This window comes from Fonsecaea nubica (assembly GCF_001646965.1).
Source record: "Fonsecaea nubica strain CBS 269.64 chromosome Unknown Scaff19, whole genome shotgun sequence".
NCBI lineage: Eukaryota > Fungi > Ascomycota > Eurotiomycetes > Chaetothyriales > Herpotrichiellaceae > Fonsecaea > Fonsecaea nubica.
Window position 1 is genome coordinate 80908 of NW_019173692.1, and position 20937 is coordinate 101844.

General features: G+C 51.7%; 6 protein-coding genes across 6 annotated transcripts; 4 read left to right on the plus strand and 2 right to left on the minus strand.

The window, feature by feature from the left end:
* Positions 1 to 661: 661 nt before the first annotated feature.
* On the plus strand, positions 662 to 4350 carry AYO20_03848 (hypothetical protein; the record flags this gene model as incomplete). The annotated part of the gene is made up of 4 exons (XM_022642148.1): positions 662 to 2906; positions 2971 to 3148; positions 3857 to 4037; positions 4153 to 4350. 4 exons carry the CDS (start codon positions 662 to 664, stop codon positions 4348 to 4350), a joined length of 2802 nt encoding a protein of 933 aa, XP_022501805.1.
* A 546-nt stretch (positions 4351 to 4896) lies between these two features.
* Positions 4897 to 5927, minus strand: AYO20_03849 (hypothetical protein; the record flags this gene model as incomplete). Its single annotated transcript, XM_022642149.1, has 3 exons — positions 4897 to 5678; positions 5739 to 5793; positions 5883 to 5927. 3 exons carry the CDS (start codon positions 5925 to 5927, stop codon positions 4897 to 4899), a joined length of 882 nt encoding a protein of 293 aa, XP_022501806.1.
* Positions 5928 to 7200: 1273 nt separating this feature from the next.
* On the minus strand, positions 7201 to 8575 carry AYO20_03850 (hypothetical protein; the record flags this gene model as incomplete). Its single annotated transcript, XM_022642150.1, has 3 exons — positions 7201 to 8084; positions 8137 to 8250; positions 8359 to 8575. 3 exons carry the CDS (start codon positions 8573 to 8575, stop codon positions 7201 to 7203), a joined length of 1215 nt encoding a protein of 404 aa, XP_022501807.1.
* A 1073-nt stretch (positions 8576 to 9648) lies between these two features.
* On the plus strand, positions 9649 to 13759 carry AYO20_03851 (hypothetical protein; the record flags this gene model as incomplete). Its single annotated transcript, XM_022642151.1, has 5 exons — positions 9649 to 10199; positions 10256 to 10388; positions 10436 to 11999; positions 12051 to 12247; positions 12296 to 13759. 5 exons carry the CDS (start codon positions 9649 to 9651, stop codon positions 13757 to 13759), a joined length of 3909 nt encoding a protein of 1302 aa, XP_022501808.1.
* A 666-nt stretch (positions 13760 to 14425) lies between these two features.
* On the plus strand, positions 14426 to 17825 carry AYO20_03852 (hypothetical protein; the record flags this gene model as incomplete). The annotated part of the gene is made up of 3 exons (XM_022642152.1): positions 14426 to 14917; positions 14968 to 17525; positions 17582 to 17825. The coding sequence occupies 3 exons, from the start codon at positions 14426 to 14428 to the stop codon at positions 17823 to 17825; spliced, it is 3294 nt and encodes a 1097-aa protein (XP_022501809.1).
* Positions 17826 to 18671: 846 nt separating this feature from the next.
* On the plus strand, positions 18672 to 20446 carry AYO20_03853 (hypothetical protein; the record flags this gene model as incomplete). Its single annotated transcript, XM_022642153.1, has 4 exons — positions 18672 to 18837; positions 18896 to 19046; positions 19111 to 20359; positions 20411 to 20446. The coding sequence occupies 4 exons, from the start codon at positions 18672 to 18674 to the stop codon at positions 20444 to 20446; spliced, it is 1602 nt and encodes a 533-aa protein (XP_022501810.1).
* Positions 20447 to 20937: the final 491 nt, after the last annotated feature.

A 20937-nucleotide genomic window follows, 5' to 3' on the forward strand; every position in this document is an offset into this window, starting at 1 on the left:
CGTTTCTGTGAGCAGTTCTTTTCTGGCGGACTCTCGGTACCTTCATCTGATGTGTGATTGCACCTCGGGGATAACGATTGCAACTCTCCTAGGACATGGGCATATGATGGTTTAGCACCATCCTCCTTGTTGAGACAGGAATTGATTGGACAGGCAGGAGATGAGTGAGAAGATGCGTCTTTTCGGTCAGATCCGCGTGAAAGGTCGAGGTATAGAATTGGTCTTGTATTATTTGGCGGTCGAGGTGGCGAAGAAGGGTGAAGATGACCTTTATGGGTTGTATCAGGTGATAAGGAGAAGCCCTTGATGCCACGTATGAAATCCAATTCAAGACTGCAGTCCAACTTGTACTCATGCCTTCAAAGCCGCTAAAGGAGGATCGAAATGGTGATGCCCTCAGCCTTGTCTGCAGTAGCCGCCCAATGCGCGACCGTACAGCTAGGAAGAACCTTTAAGCGGCTAGCGTGCCAAGCCAGTAACTGAGCTGCGATGCAATCATCGAGGAACACCTGCAGCAGGGACCCAGGCTGCGACTTTCATCTTTCAAAGCTCTCACACTTTTCATAGCGAGCCGCCACAGCTCTCTGGTGAGGCTTCTTTCTCAAACTTCTCTACGTCGTGGCCTGGGCGGCCTGGTTCCCTCCTACAACAACCGCCCAGCATGGCCCATAAAGACACCCTCTTTCGGTCGGCGAGCATGTCCTTGACCCAGCTCTACATCTCCAACGAAATCGGTCGTGAAGTTGTCTCTGCTCTGGGTGAAATTGGCGTTGTCCAGTTCCGAGATCTCAATGCTGAGACAACTGCTTTCCAACGCACCTTCACCAAGGAAATACGCCGATTAGACAATGTCGAACGCCAGTTCCGTTATTTCAAGAGTCAAATGGACAAATCTCACATCGAGATGAGGAGTCACTGGGATTTCGATGAGAATATGCTCGCGGTTCCTCAAGCCAATGAGATCGATGCCCTTGTGGAACGCGCGGAGAGCTTGGAACAACGCATCAGCAGCTTGAATGAGAGCTATGAAACACTGAAGAAGAGGGAGGTTGAGCTGACCGAATGGCGATGGGTTCTTAAGGAGGCCGGAGGTTTCTTCGACAGAGCTCATGGACAAACAGAGGATATTCGCGCGAGTGTCGATGAAGATGACGCGCCCTTGCTGCGAAACACCGAGGCCGAGGAGGGCAGGGCTAACGGGGATGTCTCTCAACAACAGCAACAGAGCTTCGCTGTTATGAACATTGGGTTTGTCGCTGGTGTCATTCCCCGTGAGCGACTACCTGCATTTGAACGAATCTTGTGGAGAACTCTACGTGGCAACCTGTACATGAACCAGTCGGAAATCCCGGAGCCGATCATCAACCCTGAGAACAACGAAGAGATTCAGAAGAATGTTTTCGTGATTTTCGCACACGGCAAAGAAATCATTGCGAAGATTAGGAAAATCTCCGAGTCTCTGGGTGCAGACCTTTACAATGTTGATGAGAGCAGTGATATCCGCAGAGACCAGATTCACGAAGTCAACACCCGCCTCGGCGACCTCGCAAGTGTCCTCCGGAACACTAAGAATACCCTCGATGCGGAATTGAGTGCCATTGCTCGATCTCTGGCTGCCTGGATGATCGTCATCAAGAAAGAGAAAGCTGTCTTCAATGCCTTAAACATGTGCTCCTATGACCACGCCAGAAAGACCTTGATTGCGGAAGCTTGGTGTCCCACCAATACTTTGCCGCAGATTCGGCGTACCCTACAAGATGTCAACGACCGAGCCGGGTTGTCGGTGCCAACCATTGTCAATCAAATCAAAACCAATAGGACTCCGCCTACCTATAACAAGACCAACAGGTTCACTGAAGGCTTTCAAACCATCATCAATGCCTATGGGACCGCCAAATATCAAGAGGTCAACCCTGGTCTTTACACCATCGTCACGTTCCCATTTCTATTCGCCGTCATGTTCGGTGACTTTGGTCACGGTTGCTTGATGGCTATGGCTGCAGCAGCCATGATCTACTGGGAGAAGCCGTTGTCACGGTCCAAGCAGGATGAACTGTTCGCAATGGCATTCTATGGTCGCTACATCATGTTGATGATGGGTATCTTCTCCATGTATACCGGCCTCATCTACAATGATGTCTTCTCAAAAGGATTTACTCCTTTTGCCTCTGCCTGGGAATTCCCTGAAGAGGGTCGTCCAGAAGTCACCGCTCACCTCAAAGGTAGCTACAGATATCCATTTGGTCTGGACTGGGCATGGCACGGCTCCGAGAATGACTTGCTCTTCAGCAACAGTTTGAAGATGAAGCTGTCTATTCTAATGGGTTGGGCCCACATGACCTATGCTCTATGCTTCTCCTATGTCAACGCCAGACACTTCAAATCTCCTATCGACATCTGGGGCAACTTTGTGCCTGGCATGATATTCTTCCAAGCCATCTTCGGGTATCTTTCGTTCTGTATCCTTTACAAATGGTCTATCGACTGGGCCGCCGAAGGTCGCAACCCACCGTCCTTGCTCAACATGTTGATTCAGATGTTTCTGTCTCCAGGGAACGTTGAAGAAAGTGAGCAACTTTACTCGGGTCAAGCGGGGGTTCAAGTATTCCTGCTCTTGATTGCCGTCATCAACGTCCCCATCCTCCTGCTTTTGAAGCCTCTGTACCTTCGCTGGCAACATCAGAAGACTGCTGCTCAAGGATACCGCGGCATTGGCGACACTAGCCGTGTCACGCATGCCACAGATCTAGAAGACGACGACGATGAGAATACCAACACAAATGAACGCCGTATGAATGGCCGACCTAGTGAGGATGATGACGAGGGAGCAATGATCACCGAGAACATCGGAGACGAGGAGGAAGAGGAATTCGAATTCTCGGAAGTCATGATCCATCAAACTATTCGTAAGTACTATGGACTCTTCAGCTCCTCCCTTTTTGGTACACAGTCTAACATACTGGTGAAAAGATACGATCGAGTTCTGTCTCAACTGCGTTTCCCATACCGCTTCGTACCTTCGTCTGTGGGCGCTCTCGCTTGCCCATCAACAGCTCTCCGTCGTCTTGTGGAACATGACGCTAGGAAACGCTTTTGGGGCGTCCGGCGCGGCACAAGTCATTATGATTGTTGTAACCTTTTATTTCTGGTTTGTGTTGACTATTGCCGTCTTGTGTGTCATGGAAGGGACAAGTGCAATGTTGCACAGTCTCAGGTTGCACTGGGTAGAGGCAATGAGTAAACATTTCGTTGGGGAGGGCGTGACATTTGAGCCTTTCAGCTTCTCATTGTTGTTAGAGGAAGAACCTGTGGACTAAGGGCAGGAACAGGAACTGTGTAAAGGACACTGGGAGAAAGTATAGGGGGCGGATTACATAGAATCAGAATCTGTACTCGGTACCGAGTAACTTCACTCCAGACGTCCGACTATTACTGATCTTGGAAGAAATACCAGAGACCAACGCGATGACGGAGATTGGCTGGAGGTGGCAAGGCTGAAGACCTCATCCGCTCAACCTTCTATTTCTGTAGGGCTAGGTCTTGGCGCCAAATCTGCGTCCACAATCAAAGGTATCTTGCCACCCCTCGCTTTTCGATCTCACTGCTGCTACACATCAACCAATATCGCCAGTGACCAGAAGATCTTGACAAGAGTAAGTTGTGACCTATGTGACTCAGAGGGCCTTCGCCATTTTACTGACTTCGTCTTCAGTGCAGATGTAAGTCCTCCTGAACGCACGTCCGACTCGAACTACCTTGCGAAATATTGGTCATCGCTCCGACATTGCGGCAATTTCAAGAAACGCCGTGAGAAGAGTATGAAGTGCTGACGATGGTTTCTCTTTGCGTATAACAGCTTCGTCAAGACCCTCACGGGCAAGACCATCACCCTCGAGGTCGAGTCGTCCGACACGATCGACAATGTCAAGTCCAAGATTCAAGACAAGGAAGGCATCCCACCTGACCAGCAGCGATTGATCTTCGCCGGCAAGCAACTTGAGGATGGCCGCACCCTGAGCGACTACAATATCCAGAAGGTACATACCACAATTATTTTCGCACTGTCCCAAATAGCGACCCAAAAGGAGGAAATCAAATCTTTTCTCACTTGTTGCGCGGAGTCCGCTGACCTGTGGTCTGTTCAAAATTTAGGAATCCACCCTGCATCTCGTCCTCCGTCTCCGAGGCGGTATCATCGAACCCTCTCTCAAGGCCCTCGCCTCCAAATACAACTGCGAGAAGATGATTTGCCGAAAGTGCTACGCCCGTCTGCCACCCCGAGCCACCAACTGCCGCAAGAAGAAGTGCGGGCACACCAACCAACTCCGACCAAAGAAGAAGATCAAGTAGTGGTCTGCGTACGCAGGGTCGTGTATTTTTTTGCTGGGGTGGCCGGTTTCGCGCGAGATGGACTGTGGACAGTGCGGGAGAGTGTTGATGGATGGTGCACCCTACGCAGGAGTAACGTCGCAAGAGTCTCTGGGTGTGCCTTTCGGAGTGATGCGCGGCAGAAGATGCAGAAACGTCGTCGTGAATCCGCGAGGTTCTCACGGGCTGGGCATAGATTGTCAGACGCAGCTATTTTCAATGCCCGTTCATCTCGCGCTCGCCCTTAGCATGCGCTGACCACCAATACGCCTGTCAGAAAGTAGTATGAAGAGTGCAGAAACGAAAAATTTACACAGCAGATCCGTGTTCCTTGAACAAGTTTATTCGTCATTAATAGAGTCAGTCATTCCCAGAAGCGCAGAAAACTCTCGCCCGGTTTTCCTGTATTCCTCGAGTTATTGATACATATACCCGTGTAACCCATGTGTCCGTCCGGTAGCATGCCTCCAGCCCTTGAACAGGCGCCCTCCCATGCCAGGGGTTTACCAAAAAGCCCCTCTCCAATAACTAGAACAACATCTTACTGTCATCGTCCTTCGCGGGGCTCTTGTGGCTGAAGAACAAGATCTTGATGGCGATGGCCAGGCCGGCGTGCAGCAACACCACGGCCAACAGTAGCACCTGGCTGATCTTCTTCTCCGTCGCACTGATGACGGGATACAGATTCTTGACCAGGAAGAACACGCTCACCCCGTATCCCAGACCCACGAGGGCGTAGTTGAGCCCGTTGAGCGGCGACCACGAGACCAACGCGACAGCGATCCAGAACAGGTTGCTGTATCCATACAGCGCCCAGCACTCGACCAGTTCGAGAGATTGTGCGCCGAACCAGCGCAGCGCGCCCCAGAGGCCCAGCGGAATGAAGAGTGTGTATCCGTAAATGAGACCGGCGGCGCCGCTGAGCAACTTGAAGTCGTACTCGAAATGCTTCTTCCCCTCGGTCGCGAGTTTGTGGGAGATGGTCCCCGTGAGGAAGAGGATCACCACGACGGTGGTCGCGATCCAGAACGGCCCGTACAGGTCTGGGTTCCCGTCCATGATGTCCAGAAACGGGGGCGTGTTGGGGATGAAGGGGAGGATGGCGGAGCGACACCGGTGCAGGACCGTCGAGGTGTCGACGTCGAAGAACTGCGCGTAGAAGGACAGTGACCACAGCATGTGCTTCTGCGGCATCGAGGACGGGTCGTTGGGCAGGCTGCTGGTCGGATTCGCCGAGCCCGCGAGGAAGGGGGTGTCGGGCTGGATTTTGCGGCTCGAGGAACTCGATTCAAAGTCTGTGTGAACCCACTCTCGTCAGTGGTCCAATCTCTATAGTACGGCCGCAGGCGGACCGACAGGGGGAGACGTACTGGATGGGTGGAATTCTAGGTCGTCGTCTTGCAGGTCTGTGTGTCCAAGGTCACCCTGTGTCGATGTGGTTAGTTTTCCCGCCGTGCTATTCTCACACAATTGCGATCAAGGGACGAGGGACAGGTGGGGGCGTGTTTGCATACTTCTGTGTCGACGTCGACAACGACATCGTAGCCTCGATTGGCCATCTTTAGCGGCGAGAGAATATGGACAGCGAGAGTGCTTTTGGACCGGGGTGACTGGTGCTTGACTGAGAGCAAAGTACAGACACGTTTGCCTGTCGGAGTAAGTGATTTGGAGATAGACGTCCGCCCCCTGTGAAGCGCAGTGAAAGGTCATACTACAAGAAAGTATTTGTAATTACCACCTAGTGCGGCCTTTTTTGACCTGGAAAGGGCTCGTCATTACAAACATATTGGAGCCAATCCCGAAAGGGGACTCTTAGTTGAATGGCTTCCAAGCAAGCACGCAAGTCAACTTGTACCTCAGGTCTTCGCTCCAGATTGATGTTCTGCGTTTTGATGCCTAGAGCCTGTATCTTCTACAAGGGTGCCTTATACGCGACGTCAAGGGTTCTCTCCTACTATCAATGCTGCGCTCAGATATTTGTGGGTTTCGAAGAGCATCTCAATTGTCGAAGTATGGAAGCATCGTGATGTGTCAGGCTCTGCCTCAAAATTCACTGTCTTTGACCTCACAAAAGCCTGTCGGTGGTTCTTGGCTTGGATGTTGTGGTCAGAACCAGAACCCTGTTCAAAACAAAGACTCGATGCGTGTCAACATGCCTGATCCCCTGTATACACCCACCCCAATGCAGTGCACATTCTCTGCCCTCACTGGTAAGCACATCTGCAAACTGTGCAGACAAGACCTCTCTTGTGGCTATCATTTCTGCCATGTTGTCGTAGCAAAGCTCTCCCAGGCAGATCTTTCCAACTGATTATTGCACTTGACGCTCGTCATTCATCACACTGCAGCAACATGCTCTCCCGTGCCACAGCTTGCCAGAAAGCGCTGCATTACCCTCTGATACCAAGCTGGCGGCATTGGCCTAGATAGCTTCCCGTGATTGCTCGGTGGTGAGCCAGGGTGACAGCTTTTTGCCAGGAGATGCCCTTGACACACCAATAGACGCCACATTGGAGCACCTCATCCCCGTCCACATTGGCACACAATGCACATTGCAAGAATTGGAAATATCAGGGTTAAAGAGCATCAATGATTGGCTCGGGTGGGGTTGTGTGATGCACATGCAGCAAGGGTGGACGGTGGAGTCGGCCGTAGCTTGATCAAAGTATGGTGGTCTTTTCGTCCCAAGCATTCACTCGTAGGACAATAGCACCACGTAGATTTACTCCTCTGCATATGGAGACTCCTAACCTTCGGGCGTTCACCCAGTCAGGTCCGTGTAAGATCGAAATCTAAGCTTCTCCTTCCCGAGTCTCGATCCGGTGGGACAGTCTATCGCAGAGTTGAAAAGAAAGTAGTTGCGGTCGATATCATGGACCACAAGATCCTGTCGTGGCCCGTCTTTCGCAACCAGATTGAGAAGATTCCCACCAAGATGACGGCCGTCATCGATGCGGCGGGTTTTCTGTATCTGTAAAGTAATAGTGCTCTCTTGCGCATTACCTCGTGGCTGTGGAATTGCTGGATTTGCTTCCGGCAAAGAATCTCCGCTTCTTCCAGGCTCTGAGGCTGCTTGATGCAACGTGATGTCTTGAGGACGCTGTAGCGAGAGAGGCGCCACCAGATAAAGCCAGGCAGTCTCTGCGGCGGATGATGGCGAAACAAAGTCACGGCATCCTGGATCCGTGCGTCAATGTTGAAAGTCTGGGGTAGTTTGGATATGACAAAAGTCAGGATATCGGACTGATCTGCAGGCATCTCGAGCAGCTCCGATCGCCTCGATATTGTGACCGCCGCAAACAAATAGATGCTCATGATTGGTTCATGCGCAAGCAAGAAATCGTACAGCCTGGCAATGTCGCCATAGTCGTAGATATCATGCGCGAAAAGGGAATGAGTTGCCGACAAGGCAAAAATATTCTCGGCCTGGGCAATGTGATTCGCTAGTTCGGGGTCGGCGGCCATCACGACAGCCGATACCAGCTCAAAGTGTTTCGTCGCAGGTGTGATGGTCGGCAGCATGTAGTCGCGAAGACGGAGCAAAGAGATTCGTGGAACGGCAGGCATAGCCTGATGTTTTCCCAGCACAAGGAGGAGTACTTGTACGACATCGTGATAGCTCTGGAAGTAAGAGAGGATTGGATAGCTTCTCAACGCCGACACAATCAACTCAAAGAGCTCCGCCTTCTTTTGCCCGAGGGACTGTTCCGATTCATCTGGCTGCAGTCAGGCCAGTGTCACATGGCTGTTTGGGAAAAGGGCGCAAACCTTTAGGGTAGTATACAAAGGCACGATCGACATCAAGTTGTACTTGATCCTCGTCCGGGTGACGGGGTAGCGATCTCCACTGGTGCTGATTTGAGTGCTCTGGCTGGGCCGGTGCTGTGCTTTCAGGTGTGCAACCCAATAGAATTGGCCCTTCCAAGTTCATGCATCAGTTCAAAGTGCCACGGAGTGTATCGAACTATTGGTGGACAAGGGGGGACATACAAGCTTGCCGGCGCAACTCGTCGGTCAAAAGACCGCCAGTCGAAGTTGCAAGCTTTACCAGGGCCACGAAATCCCGTTGTCGACAGGCTTCTTGTATTGATTCAGCCTTTGCGGTAGCGTCGACATCTGAGAGAGGAAGCTTTTCAGCAGAAGCCATAGAAGCTGACAGTTGCTTCTGATTGACAGCTGCACCCACGGTGTCGGCGCCGCAATGCATTGTGCCTTATTTAGCTTGATCGGACGATCGCCATCTGCGTGTGTTGCGAACCGTACGTTTAAGCGACGGTGCGGGCGCAGACGGCCTAGTGCACGCCGCTCTTTGGGTCGAGATTGAAACAGGCCGTGAGCAGACAATAGCCGTGTCACCTCCAGGCCATCAAGACGTGCATGGGGATGGAATTTGACGCGGGCGGTGGTTGATAATGTGACAGGTCGCACAAAAGCAGCCGGTTTGACCCCTGTCAGATGTCAACTTTGTCCACACCCAGACCCAAGCAACCCTCCCTGTTTTATCATCGTGTCATGGATGGTTCGGACGGGGTCAATCGAAGAGTGTCAGGGCTCACAGGTCTCGTTGGTCGTCTTTGGGTCACTGAGGTTTGCAGTGATGGATGGATAGGTGAGGGCGAGGATGATGGTGACTCTCACTCAGGGTGAAGACGGCTGTTGGAATGACAAGCACCAAGAAAGTTGCGGAGGTGGGGAAGGAAAATCAGCGACCATTTTTCACCTGCAGAACCTGGTGTCCTTTCCAAAGCCCCTGCATTTGCTTGTGTTCGCCAACATCGTCCTCAAGGCCTAACGACAGGTTGATTTCACAGACGACCGACTTGTTTGGATGCATCCTATGCGGACCCCCATGTTGGATGAACAGATGGCCATCCAGTCGGACGCAAGGCCAGATTTGCTGCTGTCCCTCGGCGTCTTGGACCACCAACCCCGTATTCTGACCGCTGCATTCCTCTGTTCGCGACGCATGTCTCTCTCGGGAGGTTCCTAGAGTTGTGTGAGAGGGAGAGAGAGGAGAAGAGAGAAGCGAAATACTGTAACAAAATCCAGCCAGGGCGCGGTTTACGCACAGAGACGCGGATACAGACCAGTTACGGGGTATATCAACCTCAGCTCTGCCGCTCTCGTTTCCCCTCGCCTCACTTCTTCAGCCTCTTTATGCAATAACCTATACGAAAATCCCTTCCATCATACCCACATAATCACCATCCTGCTCTGTTCCATTCAAGCTCTACTTCATTCTGTTCCCCGACTTCCCTCAGCCGTCTCGCGTTGTCAACCATGGCCTCCAAGAGCCGTCATCTTCCGCAGAGGCAATGGGCGGAAGGGCGTGACGAGCCTCGGCTGGCCACCCAAGACCGTGTAGGCATCTTGTCTAGGACTCTCAGCTCGAGCTCCAGCATCAGATGGATCCTCCCTGCCCGTATTCGTTCTCCTTCCAATAACGATGTGGTCTTTGTTGGCCCAACTTTCGTCCAGCTTCACGAATTCAAAGACAGTGGACAATTGGTCGTCTTGACTGCAAAGCTAGACTTTGGCACAACAATCACTGATGCTAGAATCATATCGGCAGAGTTGAAGTCTGTTCCAATTGTCGATGCTATATTGAAACAAGAGCGGGATCAAGAGCAGTTCAGTATTCGTGGTCAACCCGTAAACGAGACGGAGCCGCCACAGATTCTTGTTCTCATCACCAAAGACAACGAGTTAATCTACATCTATGCAAGGAAAGATGTCGTTGGAGACGTCAAACTCATCTTCGCAAAAAGGCCCTTTTTGGGAGGAGTGGATCTGCCTTCCAGAGAATGTCGAGATATCGCAGTTGATCCCGAGTATGCCTGCGAGCAGCTTCCAGCTCCTGTGGATTGTGGGCTAACTGATGCCTCAGATCCCGTGCCCTAGCCGTCGCTTCTCCATCGGGCTACTTTGGAGTCTTCAAGCTACATGACGTGGATAAGATCAAATCCGAGATTGATACATGGGACCCCCTTAATCCCGCCTCTTTCCGTCCCTCAGAAGAGGTATGTGTCTATGTCCTCACGAAAGGTTCTAAAACTAACCAGCTTAGCAACGATTCATTCAAGTTGCTGGCAAGATTCTTATGATGACCTTTTTACGCAGCCCAGAAGCCGATCCCACCAAGGTCATTCTGCTCCTGCTGGTTTACTCTGGAGACGCGGAACAGGGAACGCATCAATACCTCTACAGATGGGACACTCGTCAATCCCTGCAGACAATACAGCCAATGACCTGTAGTGGGCGCAGGTTGAGAGAAGATGAGTTGCCCTTGATGCTGATTCCGTCGACGCGGCCTTTCTCGTACATCGTTGTCATGGCATCTGGCATCAGTTACTATGAGAATGTCCAATCTTCTCAAATGAAGCGAGTCTACTGTCGATGCATGGATAACATAGACACAAGTCTGCAGTGGGTTCAATGGGTAAGACCTAGACGCCACAACCAATACCTCGAGCGGTGCGATGATATTGTCATCCTGCGAGAAGATGGACTCTTGAAGAATTTTCTCATCGACAAAACATCCAGCACCAAATTCAGCACCAACAACACCATTGGGCATCTTGGTTTCAGCGTTGACACGGCATTCTGCATGCTGTCGGGCCCCCCCAGAACAGGCGGCGATATCATCATAGTGGGTGGAAGCTTGACAGACGGAGGCGTCTTCCACGTATCAGCAAGAGGATCGCCGGAACGCATTCAGCGTGTTGAAACACTCGCACCGCTGAATGATATTGCCCTCGGACCTCCGATAGCCATCGATTCTCAAGACCCTGCCATGTGGCAAGGCACACCAGGCAGGCTCTATGCATGTTCAGGTCCTTGTGATAGGCACGGTCAAGTGTCTGAAATTCGGTACGGCTTGGAAGCGCAAATCGGTTGGGAAATGTCGTTTCCAGAGGCTGCTTTGGTCGAGCGGCTGTTCAGCTTGGAGATACCGGATGCCAACGAGCTATTGCTACTAGCTTCGCATACAACCAACTCGTCGATGGTCGCTTTCGAGTTAGACACTCAAGACATCTCACTCACGGATACAGAGAGCCACCCTGGCTTCGATTTCGACCACCCCACGCTTGCTGCAACGGTTATCAATCGGAACACCGTTGTACAAGTGACCACCCATGGCGCGCACGCCATATTTATTGACGCTGACGGAGAAGCCAGAGAATTGAGTCACCTCAAGTCCCGCATCACACACGCAGCCTTCTTCGCTGATGAGCAAGCCATTGTCACCGCGAACCGCGTTAGCTCAGGTCATGAACTCTGTGTGATCGATATCGAGACCTCAGAGAATGGATTGAGTCGCTTCACATGCCGTCCCTCTGTGAGACTGAGACACGTTCCCAATGTGATTTGCTGCATCCCGGCACAGGCCTCGCAGCTGGTTCTAATTGGGACGTCGACCGGAGAGATATTGGGATATACCGAAACACTAGAACTTGCTTTTGAATTCCGAGTTCAGGATCTAAGTGCGAAAGTCGAGAATTCCGCTGTGTCTTCCCTGGTCGCGCTGAAGCAGCCCGCCACTGGCCCAACACTGCTGTTATGTGGTCTACGTTCGGGCACAGTCATTTGTCTGGAACTTACTGTGGATTCTGACGACGCCTCCAAAACAGGTATGGGATAAAGATCTTCGATATATGCCCTGAATTCTAACACTCGCATAGCCTTGAAATGTGACGACGTGTATCGCGTTGGGGCAACTTCTGTACAGATTGTCGAAGAAAAGAGTGAGCCCGGCAATCCGCATTATCCATCTGCACTTGTGCTTTGCGAATACACGCTTCATCGAATCACACTCCACCCTAATTCCGCCGTGGTCGACTACACTATGTCTCCTTTGTGGGTGACAGATCGAACTAAGGTAACTCTGTCCTTGACCATCCTTCGTGCTCTGCTAATAAATGATCAGCCTTCGGCCCAGCCACTGGTCAATGCCGTCCACCGAATCCCGAAGCTTGCATCAGGAGACGAACAACCCGGAGGCTTCCTGATATGCGCTGTTGCAGAGGACTTGTTCTTCTGTTCCGTGATTGCTCAGGAACACGGAATAGCAAGGCACTTGAACCTCAATGGCACCCCCAAGCGTGTAATCTACTCGCGGTTCCTCCAGCGGTTTGTCGTGGCGTTCTCCGAAGAAGGCAGTCCTGCGGAAATGCGAACAAGAAGACACATAGGTGTGCCTCAGTCCCAGGGTGGAAAAGACATTTCCAGCCCTCCGTTAGATAAGGTTCAAAGAGTCGGACTACAGCTCATCACCCCGAATTTGCAATATCCTAAATCGAAGGATTCTGAGTACAGCACCTTTTCAACAATCGTGACGGGAGACGACAGCGATATTATCCACGATCTCATTGATTGGGCACCGACCGACGGAAACAATCACTACGAATGGCTGGTACTTGCTTTGGAGCAAGCGAGCACTGCACCAGGTGCGCGGGGGCCTGGGCGCGTTGTCTGTGTTAACGCCAAAAGCTTGGGCAAGGGCAAGCCTGATGCTACTCCTAAACTTGCATTTAGCAGTCGAGAGCCTATCACTGCGATATGTGCGTACAAAATGTCGTCTCTCTTGATTGCTGCCGGGAAAGAAATTATCTTACATCACCTGGATTGGTCCACACGCCGATGGAAGACGTTGGCAAGGCACGCTCTCCCGTCATATGCGAACGCTATCTCCTGTCAAGGTTCGCTCATCTGCGTGGCCACACAACAACATTCGTTATTCGTGCTCGTGGAGAAGGAAAACGCACTGCACCATCATAAGTGTGACACCAAGCTGAGATATGCCAAGGACATTGTCGTCCTGGATGGTTCCACCGCCGTTTTTGCCTCTGCCGACGTGGGAGGCACGGATATCATTGGTTTCTCCGGGTTGACCAAGGGAACCACAGATGCAGTCCCTGCCTTTCATGCCACGGTTCCAGGTCACATCCACCGCTTCCGACTCGATACATCACAGGGACTCCGAAAAACAGACCGAACTCGCTTCTACGGCTGCACTCTTGATGGTACCATTTTCCATTTTGCGCTTCTAAAGCATAACGAGTGGAAACTACTTCACTTCATAGAAGAAATGAGCCATATGATCAGGAAACCGATCAAACCGGTGCCCATTAAGAAAAGAGACACGGACAACAAGGCGTATCTTTGGAAACCCCCAGCTTTCCGGCCGAGAGATATGCATGTCCAGGGAGACCGACTCCTCATGATGATCGATCAAGGGCCATACAACCTTCGCAATGTCCTCAGAGGGTCAGAGATGTTGGACAGTTTCAATGCTTTGGTAAAAGAGACTTTTGGGAAGAACACGGAGGAGCCCGTGGATGCCGTGATTGCTTGGATAAGGAAGCTGATGAGGTATCCACCAAGATCTTGATGATGGGAAAGACGGGACAGCGAGACCTCTCATGTCATCAAACGCATGGGGTGCCTTCCTACCGTAGCCTTGGGGAACTGGAGCTGGAATACATGTTGCGAGTGCTGAACGAGGAATGATCAGGCTCAGGATCCAGCACCGTGTCCAGATAGTTTTCCTAGCCTCCCCAGAGAGGATAATCCTTATTTTCAATTGTGAGCCTGAGCGTGGGTCACCTCTGTACCATGGCGACTGTGGAATAAGGTCAGTTGGCGGGAGCCTCACGGGTGACAAGGCTGCCTCTTAGCGAAGAAGTGCCAAGACAGGCAGCGAAGCCGAACCTCCGCCCGCACTGTTTCTTTCATTGAACGTCACTTTATTTTCTTCTCATTGCCCCACCACCATCCGTTCAGCTTGTTTGTCAACTTCTAGTTCCTACTATAATCCCCAGTGTTCACAACCTTTAAGTCCGACTCCCCCGTACAATTCTCCCCTAAAAAAAAATTGGTGGCGAAGAACGAAAAGATCCAAGCCTCTGCCCAATAGCCACTACCCGCTTCTACGCCACCAGTCACCCGAGTGCCTCCCCACCAACCTTGACAAAAACTGCACACGACTTTATGTCGCCGCCTCTAAACCGTGAACGCTTCATATCCTTAAAATCCATCCCCCAGCTCAACCTCTGCAATGGCACCTAAGAAGAAGGGCGGCAAGAAGCAGGCCGACGACTGGGAGAACGAGCTCGGTGAGACCGTCGATCCGATAGCCCAGGCTACCGAAGATGCGAAGCGGGCAGAAACCGAAAACGATGCCGCTGAGGAGGTAAACGGCGGTGGAGGATTGCTGGCAGCTCTGCGCAAGAACAAAGACAGACGTGCAAAGAAGGGCAAACCGGTTGTCAATGACTTTGTCGAGGGCGAAGATGCAGACGGTGTTACCCCGGCCCAACCTGAGAACGACCTGGATGCGAAAGCACCCACCGAAGCAACTTTTGATGATGAGGATGATGATGTCTTTGCGGGCAACGCTCATAAGAAGACCAAGGGTGGCAAGAAACAACAAGAAAAGGACGAGCAACCTGCTAATGCAGATGGCGAAGACGCTGGCGAGGGCGTGAAGTCCAAGAAGGAGAAGGAACGCGAGAAGAAGGAACGTGAGAAGCAGAGAAAGAAAGAACAGGTAACGTGAGCGTCCCTAACCTGGTTGCTACAATACTAACGAGCAAATAGGCTGCAAAGAAAAAGACTGTCGCCCCAGCACCAGGTCCCAAGGTTGAGGAAGCGAAGCCAGCCGCACCTGAGAAGGCCGAAGCCCCTGTCGCCGCATCAGAGAAAGAGGACAAATCGGGCAAGAAAAGAAAAATTCCTGCACATCTCGCTGCTATTCAAAAGCAGCAAGAGGCTCTTGCTAAGCAGCGAGAAGAGCAGGCTAAGTTAGAAGCCGCCGAAAGGGCCGCCGAAGAAGAGCGCCTGCGACAGGAAGCGGAAGAGGAGAAAAAGAAAGCTGAGGCAAGACAGCGAAAGAAGGAGAAGGAGAAAGAGAAGAAGGAACAACTCAAGAAAGAAGGCAAACTCCTCTCAGAGGCTGACAGGAAAAGGAAACAGCAACAAGAACTTCGCCTTAAACAACTCCTAGAATCCGGCGTCAAGGTTGCAGGTTTGTCCGAGGGTGTCGAAGAGAAGAAGAAACCCGCCGTCGACAAGAAGCGGAAGGGCCCGAAGAAGGAAGAGATTGACCTCGAAGCCGCTGCTGAACGAGCGAGACAGGAGGCTGAAGCTGCGGAAGCAGAACGCCAACGTCTGGCCAAGGAAGCTGAAGAAGCCGCCGCCGCCGCCGCTGCAGCCGAAGCAGATACTGCAAAACAGGAAGAATCTTCGGAGCTTGACGATTGGGAGAAGGCAGCTGATGAAGACCTTAAAGAGAGTTGGGATGCCGAATCAAGTGACGAAGACGATGAATCTGCCGAAGGTGCATCAAAGTCAGCTGCCAACGGAAGCGCTTCAAAGACGACTGGAACCAATGGAGCAGTCACCAAACCAACCACATCGTCAAGCCTGCCTATACGGGATTCAGGGCGTCCACCTAAGGAGAGGCCGATCGAATCCGACACGGAATCAGAAGAATCCTCTTCGGAAGAGGAAAAGACTGCCACCCAGCGAGCGCTGGCAAAGAAGAAAGCCGAAGCAGCTGCCAGGAGAGCCAAGGCTCACGAAGAGGCCCTTGCGGCCCGGTCCAAAGATAACCTGCGTTCACCTATCTGCTGTATTCTGGGCCACGTCGACACGGGTAAGACGAAGCTCTTGGATAAAATTCGACAGACAAATGTGCAAGAAGGTGAAGCAGGTGGTATCACTCAGCAGATCGGTGCAACCTATTTCCCCGTGGATGCTCTGAAACAGAAGACAGCTGTTGTCAACAAAGATGGCCAATTTGAGTTCAAAGTGCCGGGCTTGTTGGTTATCGACACTCCTGGTCACGAATCTTTCTCCAATCTCCGATCACGCGGTTCCTCACTTTGCAACATTGCCATCCTCGTTGTCGACATTATGCACGGCCTGGAGCCGCAGACTCTAGAGTCCATGAAACTGCTTCGCGACCGCAAGACGCCGTTCATCGTGGCCCTCAACAAGATCGACCGTCTTTACGGCTGGAAGAAAATTGATAATAATGGTTTCCAGGACAGTCTTGCTTTCCAGTCCAAGGGGGTGGTGGCCGAGTTCGAGAGTCGACTTGCTGAGACCAAGCTTGCCTTTGCGAAAGAGGGATTCAACTCCGAATTGTTTTATGAGAACAAGGATATGCGCCGGTACGTGTCACTGGTGCCAACCTCCGCACATACAGGCGAAGGCATCCCGGATCTGCTCAAGCTGCTGGTGTCGTTGACTCAGGAACGGATGACGTCCAGCCTGATGTATTTGTCCGAGGTGGAATGTACTGTTCTTGAAGTTAAAGTCATTGAAGGCCTCGGGACTACGATTGATGTGGTACTGTCAAATGGCGTTCTGCACGAAGGAGACCGAATCGTGCTCTGCGGCACCGACGGGCCTATTGCCACTAATATCCGGGCGCTCCTTACACCTGCGCCGCTCAAGGAGCTCCGTCTCAAGTCGCAATATGTGCACAACAAGGAGTGCAAGGCAGCTCTGGGTGTCAAGATCGCTGCCAATGACCTGGAAAAGGCCATTGCAGGTTCCCGGCTTCTGGTGGTTGGACCTGAAGACGACGAGGACGACTTGATGGACGACGTCATGGCGGATCTACAAAGTCTGCTCAGCAAGATATCCAAAGACAACCGAGGTGTCAGCGTCCAAGCTTCGACCTTGGGCTCTTTGGAGGCTTTACTGGAGTTCCTTAAGCAGAGCAAGATCCCTGTGGCGAACATCGCCATTGGACCGGTGTACAAGCGAGATGTCATGATGGCGGGCACTATGCTCGAGAAAGCGAAAGAATACGCGGTAATGCTTTGCTTCGATGTCAAAGTCGATAAAGAAGCGCAGCAGTACGCGGACGAGAACGGCATCAAGATCTTTACCGCGGATATCATCTATCACCTGTTCGATGCCTTTACCAAACACATGGAAGAGCTCCGGGAAAAGAAGAAGGAAGAGAGTAAGATGCATGCCGTGTTCCCATGCGTGCTCAGTCCTATCCAGGTCTTCAACAAGAAGGATCCCATCGTCGTGGGCGTGGACGTTGTCGAAGGTGCCCTGCGGCCGTTGACACCCATTGCGGTCGTGAAGACGAATCCGGTCACCGGTGTGAAGGAAATCATTACCTTGGGCAGAGTGTAAGTGAACCAGCATCCCCTGCTACCATAGATGGAGAAAACTAACATGCACACAGCGCATCGATTGAGCGTGAACACAAGGCGATCCCGATCTGCAAGAAGGGCCAGCCGTCCGTAGCAGTCAAGATCGAAGGACCCAACCAGCCTATGTACGGACGACAGCTGGAAGACAAGGACACGCTGTACTCTCTGATCTCGCGCAGGTCGATCGACACGCTGAAGGAGTTTTACAGAGATGAGGTGACGCGAGATGAATGGGCATTGCTGAAGAAGCTCAAACCGATTTTCGACATTCCTTAGATCAAAAGAGAACATGAAATGACAGGTGTATGACAGGGCGTTTGGAGGTCTGAAGAAAAGCATGGCATGACTGTTTTCTGCATATTGGGCTGGACTTACTACGAGTAGGAACGACGGATGGTATGGATACTGAATGGAGCATACTGGACACGATGTATCGAGGTGTTTCTGTACGGGAACCCTCGTCTCTGCTCTCTCTTTTCTCTCTCTCGTTGAGCTTCCCCTTTTAATTCGTGGTCTGTTCGTAGAGTTGGACTCTGTGGCATTGTAGTTGTGGAATAGAACATCTCACATGATTGCTTGGAGTGTGGATATATATTTATTGCTATGGGACCAAGTACGAGGTATTCATACTCATAGTGGACTGATGGTTGAGCGTGTCTATATGAGCTGCGGGTGATTGGCTGATAGGACCAACAGTGTCGCCATCCGGGAAACTCATGAACCGACGGGGGGAGATTGAATCGTACAACGGGTCCGGCATCCAATGGAAGGAGCCAATTCGCCAATTCTAATTCATGGACCAAATTTGGCGGTGAAGAGGCCAATGCCCCCTCAGGAATTTCCGGTTGTACCTCGTAAAAATAAAGCCCTAGAAACAACCAACCCCCCGTCCTCTCTTATCTTGGTGGTCTTCGTGGTTGTGGTTGTCGTCGTTGTCCGCTCTCACACTCTGAATAATTTGTGTGTCAGAAGAGGAGGATTTATACGAGCAAGTCGTCGACACGTCGCCCTCGTGATACGACGTTTGCCCAGCTGCAAGGCACAGCGCCCCCATTCGATCGGGTCCTCAAGTCAACCCGTTTGCCGCGGCCCCCTTCACACCAACCCCCGAGCCAATACGCCATGGACGTCCTCGCAAATGCTACGAGCTTTGCTTCTCCTCTCGCCGATGCAGATCTGACGCTTCAGGCGGCCCATGCCTCTGGTGTCTTGGGCAGAGTATGGGCGCAGCTCAATCCTTGGACTGTTGTCTTGACAATTATCCTATTATTGGCTACCTACGATCAATGTGAGCGCCATGGTCACAGTGAATGCGGTTTGAGGCGGGGTGTTGACCAGTCGTACAGGTAGCTACCAATGGCGCAAACATGGCATCGTCGGCCCTGCGTGGAAAATGCCCTTCATCGGCCCCTTTCTTGAATCGATGCGACCGGACTTTAGGAAGTACAAAGAGAAATGGGAAAGTGCAGAGCTGAGCTGCGTGTCGGTTTTCCACAAGTATGCAGAATTGGCGCTTTGCTCGCAACACCGGCCTGGGGTGCTAATCGTTATGTCTTGCCAGATTCGTTGTCATTGCGGGAACCCGTGATATGGCACGAAAGGTTTTCAATTCGCCAGGCTTCGTCAAACCCACCGTCGTCGATGTCGCGCCCAAACTCCTTCGCCCCACAAACTGGGTCTTTTTGGATGGAAAGGCCCACGTCGAGTACCGCAAGGGCTTGAACGGACTGTTCACGCGTCAAGCGTTGGAGATGTATTTGCCCGGTCAAGAGGAGGTCTACAGCAAGTATTTCAAGACTTTCCTGGAGATGTCCAAGGAAAACAACATGAAAGCCACGCCCTGGATGCCCGTGTTCCGCGAACTCATGTGCGCCGTATCGTGCAGAACCTTTGTTGGACACTACATGAGCGAGAAAGTGGTCAAGAAGATTGCCCATGACTACTATCTGATCACCGCTGCGTTGGAACTCGTCAATTTCCCCATCATCATCCCCTACACCAAGACCTGGTACGGAAAGAAGGCTGCAGACATGGTCCTGGTCGAATTTGCAAAGTGTGCAGCCAAATCCAAAGTGCGAATGGCTGCCGGCGGTACCATTACATGCATTCTGGACGCATGGGTCAAGCAGATACAGGATTCAGCCAAATATCGAGAACGCATCGAACGAGGCGAGAAGGTGGACGATTCCGAGAAACCACCCCAGTTACTTCGCGAATTTACGGACTTTGAAATATCACAAACCGTCTTTACCTTCCTCTTTGCGTCGCAAGACGCCACCTCGAGCGCTTGCACTTGGCTGTTCCAGATTATGGCTGATCGACCAGAGATCCTGGACAAGGTCCGAGAGGAAAACCTCCGTCTTCGTGGTGGCGACCGCAACAAGCCCTTTGACATGGATATGCTGGAGTCGATGGTCTGGACGAGAGCGGTGGTCAAGGAGACGTTGCGGTATCGTCCTCCAGTCATTTTGGTGCCCTATGTCGCCAAAAAGGATTTCCCCGTAACTGAAGGCTATACTCTCAAGAAAGGTTCCATGATTATTCCGTCAATCTGGCCTGCCACCCACGATCCTGAAGCATACCCCAACCCAGACAGCTTCGAACCTGAGAGATGGATCACTGGAGATGCCGACAAGCAGGTCAAGAATTGGCTGGTCTTTGGCACGGGGCCTCATTACTGTTTGGGGCAGACTTACGCTCAGCTGAACTTGATGGCGATGATTGGAAAGGCTAGCATCTTGCTGGACTGGGAGCATGAGCCCACTCCCATCAGTGAGGATATTGAGGTCTTTGCTACCATTTTCCCTCAGGTGAGTCAATCGCTGTTATTGAACCATTTATATCGCTGACATTGATGGCAGGATCATTGCAAGCTGGTCTTTTCTGAGCGACCATAAAGCATTGGTTTGTTGACGTTTTGCATTTCAGCGATAGACTTTGTTGCTCGGGCTGGTCAACGTCGGAGGGTCTGTGCATATACAGCCGACGAATATTCCACGGCTCGTGTCGGAGAAGCACAGCCTCGTCCCTGTGAACTAGGTTAATCAAGTCGCTCCCTCGTTGCGACTGTAGAGATATGGCGGTTTTGAATAAGGCCGGCCCATGGGCACCAAATGTGTGGTGGCTTAACATGGGAGAAACAGTATTAGTGGTTGTACATAGTTAGCCAGGAATGCGAACGAGCTTGGATAGCCAGCGTTCTTAATAGCAGATGGAGACGGACTACGTGTATAGGATACGTATTTGCCGAGTCCATGGACGAATAGAGCCTATCCAGACTTTCTCTGGGATTGATCTGTTATTTTTTTTAAAGCCGACACATTTTCTACAAGCTGGTCGAATATTCCTCTCTGGGTACTTTATCATTTCTCTAGGAGTACTTGATGCA